The 11,608-nt window shown below is 41.1% G+C and overlaps 1 protein-coding gene across 1 annotated transcript; it reads left to right on the top strand.

The window, feature by feature from the left end:
- Window positions 1–8,882: 8,882 nt before the first annotated feature.
- On the top strand, window positions 8,883–11,480 carry LOC143348164 (uncharacterized). The gene is made up of 5 exons (XM_076778082.1): window positions 8,883–9,080; window positions 9,442–9,707; window positions 9,754–9,922; window positions 9,994–10,145; window positions 10,329–11,480. The coding sequence occupies exons 1-5, from the start codon at window positions 8,883–8,885 to the stop codon at window positions 10,453–10,455; spliced, it is 912 nt and encodes a 303-aa protein (XP_076634197.1). The 3' UTR covers window positions 10,456–11,480.
- The last annotated feature ends 128 nt before the right edge of the window (window positions 11,481–11,608 follow it).

Below are 11,608 nucleotides of genomic sequence, written 5' to 3' on the forward strand. Positions count from 1 at the left end.
ATTCGGAGGTGATTTTAACGTCCTCTTCTCACGTATGGCGGTCAGTTGAGAAAACTATTCACTGAATTAGTATTGATAAGCAAACAGCTGTAGTGTTTGCGTAAATACATGTGAGTTGACTATGGAAGGGATTAAAATTCATTTCTGAATCTATTGATAACGTTGCGAATAACACGAAAATGGTAATGGGATTTCGAGACCCCAGAAAAATGGGCCGAAAAAATACATTGGGTGAAAGATCTACTCGTATACCTCGTCTCTGACAATACTCTAGAATTGTTGATGAATCAATGAGAATCGAAACTAATCTAGCAAAGAAGCTCTATATTTATGATGACCTATGCAAAGTGGATCGCAGCCAATTTGCTAATATTATTTAGTTTTTAATTAATAATTGCATTACCCAGCTAAGAATGATACGATTATTAATTAAACGCTAAATAATATTACCCAGGTCTCACCACGTAGTGGTTGCTGCGAATGGAGACCCGCCCTAACCGATTCCCAACCACCTTCCATTAATAAAGATCTTCTGTGACGAACGATCGTTGATCGAAGGAGAAACAAACGAATGTGCAATCAATGAAAGATGCACAACCAACGAAGAGAGTTGAAAGAATTTTCAAAAGAATTTGTCTCCAAATAAAAATAACCTGCCTAAGATAATGATTAACCAAACACCTGCCTAACTATTATTATATCAAGAAACAATTCTAAATTCGCAGCCATTAGCTCGGTGTCACCCACGAAGAATAACTTTTCTATCGTGGGTGACACCGATTACCAGGTCTCACCACGTGGAGGTTGCTGCGAGTGGAGACCCGAAGGGAGATAGATGGAATCCAAGTTCCATCGATCTCCCTTTTACATCCTTACAAGCTAGGTTAGTCATGCCAAGTAATTATTTTGTTTAAAAGAGGGACGAAGCTAAATCGTGGGCGACGCGACGCGATACGACGCGATGCACCATGCAATAGTGCAAGGAACGAGAGACGCGAACCGAATAGCGAGGTCAAAAGGGTCAGCTCGTTGCCTCTTGGCAAGTCCGATCGAAGGGGAAGGGAATCGACGCACCCGACACAGGTTCCCCATTTCCCCCAAGCATCCTGTTGGGAGCCAGATGGACCCAACTCGGGATGTCTAACAGAGAGAGGGATCCTGAGTCGGGGCTACCGTAGACAGGAACAGTCCCTGATCCCCTCTGCGGCCGAAATACCCTTTCCCTTGGATCGTCTCACTAGAGGACGGCAACTGACCCTTCGGACCAGCTAATCGGCCGATCACTTGCTTTCTACATGGAAGCAGTGGTGATCGGAGGGGACGGGAGACGAGTGAAAGAGAAGCTACTTGTTATATAATTACTTGACAGGACACGCGGCTACACTAGGGACTTAAGTCTAAATACCAAGTAATTATTTTGTTTAAAAAGGGATGAAGCTAAATTATGGGAGACGCGACGCGACGCGATGCTGAACCGTGCAGCAGATCTTCGGATCGAATCGACTCTGTCCTTGGTAGATTGATTTCTATTTCTAGAAATCGATCTATCATTGGCAGGCGACTAGATCTTTCGGACAAACTGGACGGCCGATCACATGTTTCGTTCGACGAAACAGTGGTGACCGAAGCAAGAAACGAGAGAACGAGTCGAGAGAAGCTACTTGTTAAATAATTACTTGGTAACATTGGGAGACGCATACGATAGGGACTTAAAATTAACGTCGAAGCTCAAGTCTAGTCAAGTTAAAGCTAAAATTCGGACGATAGAAGGAAACAAAGTTCCTTGATTTAGTTGTACCAAGCAATTATGTGGTTAAAAAGAGGGATGAAGCTAAATCGTGGGATACGCGACGCGACGCGACGCGATGCTGAACCGTGCAGCGGATCCGAGGATCGAACCTACTGCCCTTGCTAACTCGATCTCAACAAGAAAACAGAGAACTGCAACTCCGAATCGAGGTCTCCATTTCTCCAACGCAACCCGCCGGGAGCCCGAAGGACCCGACTTAGGCTGTCTGACAAAGAGAGAGTACCTGAGACAGAGTCGACTTCCGCTGGAAGGTATGCGTTTCCGCAGAATACGGAAACTCCACACCTTCCAGCGAAGTGCCGTTTTCCCTCAACCAAGCTTACCAAGGGAAGGCGATTAGATCTTTCGGACCAGATACACGGCCGATCACATGTTTCAATCGATGAAACAGCGGTGACCGAAGCTAGGAACGAGGGAACGAGAAAACGAGAAGCTACTTATTGAATAATTGCTTGGTACAGACGCGGAGATACATATAATAAAGAAATCTTCGACGTTAATTTTAAGACTCGCGACGAAGCTTAAATCTAATGTACTTGGAATTAAATGTCCCTCGGCGGTTGTGGCGTACTCCCTCGATGTCCTTGCGATTAATCTAAATTTAAACTGAAATCAAAATTAATATTTATATTAGTGAGATAAAAAGGAAATTAAGCAGAATATTAGAAGAATTTAAGCTGAAACATAAAAATAAAAATCTTATATTAATCAGTGTCATCGAAACGAATATGGTATATGCATCGATACAATGTTGTACATAGCAAAACGAACATTCGATACCCTAACCGTAACCCTAACCCCAACCCTAACCGATTCCCAACCACCCTCCATTAATAAAAATCTTATATTAATCAACGTCGTCGAAACAAATATGATATATGCATCGACACAATGTCGTACATATCAAAACGAACATTCGATACCCTAACCCTAACCGATTCCCAACCACCCTCCATTAATAAAGGTCTTCTGTGATCAACGATCGTTGGTCGAAGAAGAAACAAACGAAAGTGCAACCAATGAAAGATGCACAACCCTAACCCTAACCGATTCCCAACCACCCTCCATTAATAAAAATCTTATATTAATCAACATCGTCGAAACAAATATGATATATGCATCGACACAATGTTGTACATATCAAAACGAACATTCGATATCCTGACCGCAACCCTAACCCTAACCGATTCCCAACCACCCTCCATTAATAAAGATCTTCTGTGATCAACGATCGTTGATCGAAGAAGAAACAGACGAAAGTGCAACCAATGAAAGATGCACAACCAACGAAGAGAGTTGAAAGAATTTTCAAAAGAAACTTGGATCGAGACACCAAACAATCAAACGAAATGAAAGAATCAAAGTACCTCCGCAGAATATTACGAGAATTCGAGCACGAACGAAAATATAAAAATCTTATTCTAATCAGTATAATAAAAATTCATGAAATTGTATAGAAACATATATAGTATGTGATTGAACATACATTATTACATCCTGCAATATTATACATATCAAAGCAATAACATAAATTCGACAGACAATGTAAAAGTAGAAACAGAGAAAAGGAACATTTATAATAACCAAATAAAATCAGATAGATAAATAAAATTGAATTCACATCAAACAAACAAATAAAAATAATAAAATACAAATAAGTGGAGTGGACTTACAACTTGTTGTCAGTACATAGGATAGTTACCACTGGGCCAACTGTAAAATAAGAAAATATTCAAATTATAGCAACATCAGTTAGGCAAGTAAAGCAAAATCAGTTCATTGAAACGAAATTGGTATTAAACAGTAGAATAGAAGTGGGGAGAGCAATTTTAAATATTTCTTACCAGTGGTCATCACGGTCCGGCACTGGTCAGTAGTGGTCAGTAGTGGTCAGTAGTCGTATCTGCACTGGTCAGCACTGGTCAGTAGTGGTCAGTTCTGGTCAGTTCTGGTCAGTTCTGGTCAGTCCTGGTCAGTCCTGGTCACTCCTGGTCCCCAGTGGTCAGCGCTCCACGAATGGCCTGACTTAGGCCCGCGAGACCCGATCCCCCTGGATGCTCCAGGGGTACTGAAGAATTTGTCCAGCGGTAGTCTTCGAGTGGGGAAGTCGAAGAGTGGGGAGGCACTGTCAACATGAAGAGTTAAGAACCGTTTGGTCTAGAGAACAAAACCATTTCGATTGGTCCCATCTCTTGACCATTTCTAGATCTTCACTGGACCTCCGCTGACCTTGATGTCAATCTCACTGTTGACCACCAGTGACCATAAGTTAGTCATTGTTGATCATCGACCCATTAAAGCTTTCTTACGAGAATCCCCTACAATTTGATGCATGATCTTTTTAACATTTTGTTCCACTTTGGAAGAGTGTATCTCATGTTGTAAGACACTCGTGGTACAGCGATAGCGTTCATCCCACTAACGATAGGTCTATTCTTCACCTCGTTTATGTGTAATAGGTATACATGGGTTGGAAAATAAAAATGCCTGTTGACACAAATAGGATTTCAGCTGTTTTGAAAGCAAGTAAGAAAGACTCGTATTCTCCTTCTTTCTTGAATTCCCGAAAACGTGGAAAGGTCCTCTTCCCTTACACGATGTCAGGCTACATGGGACGTAGTCACGTAAAAGACCAAATTGCTGTTATCTGAGTATTTAATTCTAGTAAAATTGCGTAATTTTTCAAAGTAATTTGTACAAAATTTGTGTGTCATAAAAATTTAAAATTCCGTACGAAGAGTGAAATTTCTTCGATCGAAGATCGATTCGAAATACATTGGCCTTGGAAATGACGTTTCCATATGAGAGTGGAATAAATAAAAAAGCTTTTGGCTTTTTCACGCGAGATTAATTTCAAACTCGTAGAGTTTGAAGTTGAGCTTAACTCAAGATCTACTTCTGTTAAAAGTGGACAGAGCCTAGATTATGGTTGAATTATAAACGGTCACGAAAGAAATGGGAGGGAAGGAGTGCCGAACAAAAATGACTGGTTCACGCTCGCTGGTATGCCGTTGCATTTCTGTGTCAGTGGTAAAGGTCTAATAGCGGACCCGGTTTCCTATTCCTTTCAGCCTTATTATAGATGGCGGAACACCGACAATTTCTCGAGGTTCGTTCACGAGGAACGAGCGCGACGTTATTTAAGCGTACGGTGGATATTTCAGGAAAGCAAATGCTTGGCCTAGAAACTCGTTAAACGAGGGAACTTCTTTGTACGGAAGAAAAGTATTCGTATTCGTTACGAGGCCCCGTTCGTACAAACCTTCGACGAGATAACGGATGCTCGCACGTTTACTGTAATTACGAAAATTCCTTAAAGTCCTTCCGTCCGAAGAAAGTGTGCTCTTCTTTCTCTTCTCTGCAGAGTAAGAGAATCATGGTTAATACTATAATCGAAGAAACACTCGAGCGTGCGCCATTAGGACTTATTCGCGGACTACGCACGGATGTTGATCGGGATGGGCAACGTTTCGATCATATTTTACAAAGAAACAAGAGTTGCGCCGGGAAATATGTATTCAGATCCGACTGTAAACAACCGGTTTTTAGTATAGAATTGGGGTACAGTGATTCGACTGGCGAAGTGTGTCGTGTGGTCAATGACTGTTGCAAGCGGTTCTGGACTGTCTCGGATATTTCAGCGTAGAGGGTTCGCGAGATTAATTTGCCGTGAAAATTGACAAGAGGCGAGGAATTAGATCGCTAAATACGTTCGTCGACGGTTCGATTTACGTTTCTCTAGCGAGTGCAGGTTGTTCTTGCAATTAGCATGGCCATCCTAATAAGAACAGACGACGCCAGCATCCCGCTACCGAAACAGTTATGATGAATCGTGATCGCCTATGACCGGGACGCGTGCAAGGCGAAAGATGGATCTTTGACAAAAAAAAAAGGAAATCCTCTGGCTATGAGATGGGTTAATGCAGCGTTCTCAACATCAACTCATGCCCATTAGTTAATATAGACCTTTCCAATAAGAATGATAAATAATTTGGAGACTTTTAGATAATTTACGAAAGACAATTTGGTGGTCGTTGTTTTATTTTGATACATATTGAACAAGAAAAAATTGTGATTACGTGGGAGATATAGAACCGTATAAAATTCACGTGTATTCGTGCGAATATTTACCTATTTTATTTCGGAAAGTATTCAAAATGATCTGCGTTAACTTCCTGTCGACTTTCACCCGTCGAGACACTTAAAAAATCGAGTTTGCCATGATGTTCCCACAATACCAGGAGACATCCGAGAAAGGACTCATCGTTTCGAAATTAATCGAAAGTGTGAGACAATCATTCGTTCATCGTTTTCGATTTTTTTTTTTTAGAACTTATCGTTACTGGATAAATGAATATTATTCATAGCGAAACGCAGTCCCGAAAGTGTAGCAATGAATTTATTACACAGGGTGTTCGGTCATCCCTAGGAAAAATTTTAATAGGAGATTCTAGAGGCCAAAATAATTCGAAAATCAAGAATATTAATTTGTTGATGGAGGCTTCGTTAAAAAGTTAACAATTAAATTAAAAAATTTGAAATCGTTCTGGAAAAATTATTTTCGGTTGCGGGGGTCAATTATGATCATTTTTGGTGAATAGACATATCCCCGAAATCTTGCGCATTTTCAAGAAAAAAATTCAGTACGGCTGGAACTTTAAATGTTAATAACTTTTTAACGAAGCCTCGATCAACAAATTGGTATTCTTGATTTTCGTCTTATTTTGGCCTCTGGAACAGCCTGTATATTTTGAAAACTAAATGGGAAGATTCTATCAATTAATTCTATCAATTAGTTCGATAAAATTATACACGAGCATATCTCGAATACTAATGGAGAGGGGTATTTCCCCACTTGCACAAATACGACGGGAATAATTCAACCACTGGATGTTTTTGGATTTCGAATTTGAAAGAATTTTATCAGATATTTTCCCGATACTGTTTTTGCATAATCAGCTATCTATCGTCCCGATATTCTTGGTTTAAGAACGGTTACGTATCTGAAAGGACTAATGAGTTTGAAATAAGAATGTGTGGAATTAACACCGCGGGTAAAAACTTTGAATTGTTGTTTCCTGTTTGGTCGTCGGCCGTTTTGCGCGAGAGAATTCGGTCGAAGCGAACCGTAACCGTAAAATCCCATCGAAGAGCGTTTGAGATATAGACCTTCGGGATCCACGGCGGTCAGCGACGGAAGATTGGTCAGTTCCATTGAAAATAGTGCCAAAGGCGTATGGTCATTGGCCGTGCCGTCTACCCCCCACGTGAGTGCGCAAGCTATATAGTAGGCCCCACGAGGAATTTCATCTTCAGAGCTGAAAGTCAGTGTCAAGGAAGTCCATTCGAAGGTAACCAAGTGAGTAGCACGCGCTGTTATTTCCTGGCAAGTCTCCGAGATCACTCCGAGAGCCCTAGACCACTGTTTCTCAACATTTTCGGGTTAACGACACATCTTAGAATTAGTTAGATTTGCCGCGGCACACAATTCTTAATTTATTAGTCCAGGATAACACGTAAATTTATTTATTATTACTATAATAAGATGTACAGCAAGGAACACTATTTAACCGATGACAAAATCACATGGAATGTTTTTATGTAGATTCGAAGTGTATATTATGAAAATCACGAAAATGTGAATTAACGCTTTATAGTCCAAAGTGTGTTTGGTTTTTTATATGATATTTCAAGAAGTACACATTTTCCTCTGTATTCTATAATCTATTGATTTAATACTACAATTAATACATACTGAGAATAGGATTAATTTAGATTTCAAGAACGTAAATAAGAAAACATCTTCTAGTCATAAAATAAGTAATATTATAATCCCAATTTTATTACTCGGCCCCTTTTTAACTTCGTTTAGGGTGAAGTAAAAATCACGCTGTTACCACACATTAATTTCTAACTGTATTTTCGAAATAACAGCAATCGCAAATGGAAAAGAGTGTGGTAATTGTATCTATATTTCTTGCAATCTGGCTGGTCGTATACCGTGTTATTCTTAATTACGTGGAACGATTTGAGCAACGACTATCCGTAATAAACAACACGTCACTTTAATCCTAGCCTATTTAAGAACGAACATCACAAAAAAAATTCAATTTTTTATTTAATTATTATGCTTTTTATTGCGAGTCCCTATGTATACGTCACATTGTAGGACGAGGATGAGGAATTTCTTTTCTACCTCGAGAAAACAACTTTTTCCAACTTTTTTACGTTTCTTTTTTATCAACGGTATTCGTCGAAGTGAGAACAAACGAAGAAAGATAGAAGGAAGGGAGACATATGAGACGTTCATACGGATAAGAATTCTGCTCGTCCCTGCCTTTCTTTTTCTCATACGATCGGTCAGTGTAGTCGAGGACGACAGAAGATCGCGACCGTGTTTCCCCGTAACGGTACAACCTGGGTTCAACAAACCGACAGCTTCGATCAAGAAGTGGGCTAGATGGTTGCTGCCATGTTGACCTTAACCGTTCTGACACACTTTCTTACCGCTACGGCGTCGTTCGTCTGTCACCCGCGACGCGTTTAGGTTTGCTCGTTCGCGCGTATCGTGTCTGTAATTTACGTCTCGTTCCTTGGCCGTGGTTCAAGGTCAGTCTGAGCTCGTGCAGTAACTCGCTACAGTATTTGAATACTTTTATGAATGCAATACAGTCGTGGGCACAATTTGGTGAACATAACACTAATTTTGAGAAGTCCCCCCTTTCATTACGATGATGTACTTGCATTTTATATTTTCAGTTTAATCCACTTGCGCCGTTTCCTTTTCTGAAATAGTATCGAGAATAAGAGTTTTTCACACGAATAAAGGAAAGGAGTCTTAGAGCTTGGAAGTTGCTTTGTCACTCGTAAGATTGGCTCCCACGTGTTTCTGCGAAGGTACCCTCGCTCTCGATGCTATTGGGGACGTATCGCTTTTGTTTAAAACAGAGTCTTTAATAGGTGGCGTTAATGCTTGAAAAATGGTGGTCGAGTTTAAAGGATACACCCTGAACAAAAGAATTAGAGATTTTTGCAACTTAAAAAGCAGAGCGTATGGAATTTCTGTTTCAGAATGCAGTATAATCAATATGTGTCGTTATGTTTGGCGGCGCTTGTTTTGGGACAAGCAGCGGCGTTGCCCCAACATCCGCAATACCAGCAACAGGTCCAGCAGCAGGCGGTGGAGGACAGAAAATTCGCCGAGAAGCCTAATGCTATGAAGAAGGTCGGTCTCGATGACCTGCACGAAGTTGGTTCCAATCACATTCAGGCAAGTACCGACCATACTCGCACGAGGAGTCCGTCAATTGGATTTTGATGAAACCCTCTAAAAATATGGTGGACTATTGAAACGATATAGTAGCATTTATATTCCTCGATTTCATAAAAATATTATTAATGCACAGTATGCTTCACCGATGAAAATTAGCCCAAATACAAATTATTTTCGAGAAACATTCAATTTCGTATAATTAAAAAATCATCCGAATGCCTCGCTAATCCAGTGGTAATATTCTTATAAAGATATATTAAAATCATGACTCTATTTAACAACTAGAGAGTCGACATATTAGCAGAACGTTTGTTTGGCTGGACATATGATCTAGCGTTCCAATGATCTGTTGCATCAGGATGGTGGCGTCAGCAACGCGTTCTCGTGGTCGAATATGCTGAGCATGATGATGCGGTTGTTGTTGGGTCGAATGGCTGGCGACAACGATGCAAGTAAAAATGAGATCGATGACGGAGTTCCAGCCAGTCCTTGGTCAAATTTGGTCGCAGTTGGATTCAGAGTTATCACCGCTCTGATCGGTGGTCCCCAGCACGCCGATGGCGAGGGCATCGACAAGGTCAACAACGACGCCAGCCCTATGCAAGTACGTACTCTTTCCATTCAGTGACTCTACTCGATAAATGAATAATAGATAACGGTTTTTTTATAGTAGAATGTTTTTTAATTGCACATCCTTCTCGAAACAGTTCATTAGCATTGTGGTGAATCTTTTGGACGCATTAAAGACGTCGTTCTCCCATCGTTCATTGACGGCTCGATCCATGGGAAGACGGGATACCGTTTCGGAGGCTGCTGTCGCGTCTATAACCATGCTGAAGGTAACGCTGAGTCCGCTAGAGACACGGGGGTTCCAACATTCTTTATCAAAGGAGAAACGTTTCTGATTTAGGGTTATATGAGATCGTTGAAAACGTTTGGTAACGTGGGACGTGCCGAGGACGAGGGTCAGCGTGGTTGTGCCGAAAGAGCCCTCTGTGAGGCGAGTGCCGAGTGCGTTATGGATGCCCAGGGCACGTCGTCCATCTTCTGTCAACTCGGATCGTACGTATTCTTTTTATCACGCGCGTTGCTCGAACGATTGGGGAGATTAAAATACTACATCACCGATACATCGTTATTTAGATGGGCAATCTTACGAATATTTCGAATTCGTTGTTTAAACCTTCTATAAACGTTGTTCGTCGAGGATGCTTCTTGATCGGAACGTATGTTTGTTTCTCCAAGGTACGCAACTAGTTACCTGCTTCAGAGGCAGAGTGGAGTAGGTTTCGAGGCACTTTACGAAGCAGGTCGCCGCGGTCGCGCAGGACAGGACTGTAGAACTCTTTTCATGGACTGCAATGCCGTATGAAGGGCTCGGTCTCGTCTCGATCTATTCAGTGCTCGAAGCTCTCGATCGATGAACTCGGTTCACTGATTAGTAGACTGATTTGGTACCCGTCTCTCGGAACGAATCAAAAGAAATTGTGACTTAATCCTGAGAATCGATCGACAGTTTATTAATTTTTTCTAGCGCTGCGGGCGTTTATAAACGTTCGATCAGCGCCCCATGAGCGTTCACCGAATATCATCGACAAATGTGATGAGAGATCTACGCAACAAGCACGAGTTAACCCTCCATACTTTATAACAGAAAAGATTAATTTATGATTTTCACTTTACCTATTACGATACATTAATTGTTGAGAAATGGGAAAATACTGTTCTAAATATTTGAGACTGGGGAACGCGCGAGCTTGTTCGATTAGTTTAATGTTGTGGAAGGTTTTTTTAAAGAACAGTTAGTTCGTGTCGCTATATTTTTATTTATTACATTGACAAGATTCGCCATTTGCGTAAAGAAGAGCAGAAATTGGAATGCATTTCAACAGAATTAATTCTAATCGATGCATTCGATTTATTTGAACGTTGACGCTGATCGAGACAGGACCCAGTGGGTCGGAAGCACGTTCCACGGAAGAACCCGAAGTACTCCGACTACGCACGAGTGGCTCAGACGCCCGAGAGGCTTGAAAGAATTGAGATCCCGCTTAGTATTCAGGTAGTGGGCAGTGACGTATATTCAGCGCTGCCTCGTCTCGTATTTTTCGAACGGTTTTAATTTATTAATAATACATAGATCTATTTAATCTTGCCGGAATTCGCAGTGTCCGTGGGAATTTCGAGGTTCACCCGTAATCACCGACGATTTGTCCCACGAGAGGAAGAGCTCGCTAGGAATAAATAGAGATACGAGATCACGAACAAACGCATACGCAAGTGGAACAGGAAACGCTTGTCGTACAAGTAGACCAGAGACGGGCAAAATTTTAATCGAATAATAGACAATCAACAATACCATCGTACAGAACAATAATTGAATACTATAATGGAAATTTTAATTTTCATTCAATGAACGACGGATCAACAGTTATTCAAGATTTTTATCTGCAGAAGAATTTCGCCCATCTCTGGCAAACCGAACGGGATTCGAGGCTTGAACAAACCGTGAACCGGCGTTCGAG

The sequence above is a fragment of the Colletes latitarsis genome, chromosome 11, assembly GCF_051014445.1.
Source record: "Colletes latitarsis isolate SP2378_abdomen chromosome 11, iyColLati1, whole genome shotgun sequence".
NCBI classification, from domain to species: Eukaryota; Metazoa; Arthropoda; class Insecta; order Hymenoptera; family Colletidae; genus Colletes; species Colletes latitarsis.

Bases quoted from the DNA above. Each gene is read 5' to 3' on its own strand.
- LOC143348164 (XM_076778082.1), top strand. From the start codon at position 8,883: ATGCAGTATAATCAATATGTGTCGTTATGTTTGGCGGCGCTTGTTTTG. The intron at 9,081-9,441 runs GCAAGTACCGAC...CTGTTGCATCAG, and splicing joins TTGGTTCCAATCACATTCAG to GATGGTGGCGTCAGCAACGC. The intron at 9,708-9,753 runs GTGACTCTACTC...GTTTTTTTATAG, and splicing joins GTACGTACTCTTTCCATTCA to TAGAATGTTTTTTAATTGCA.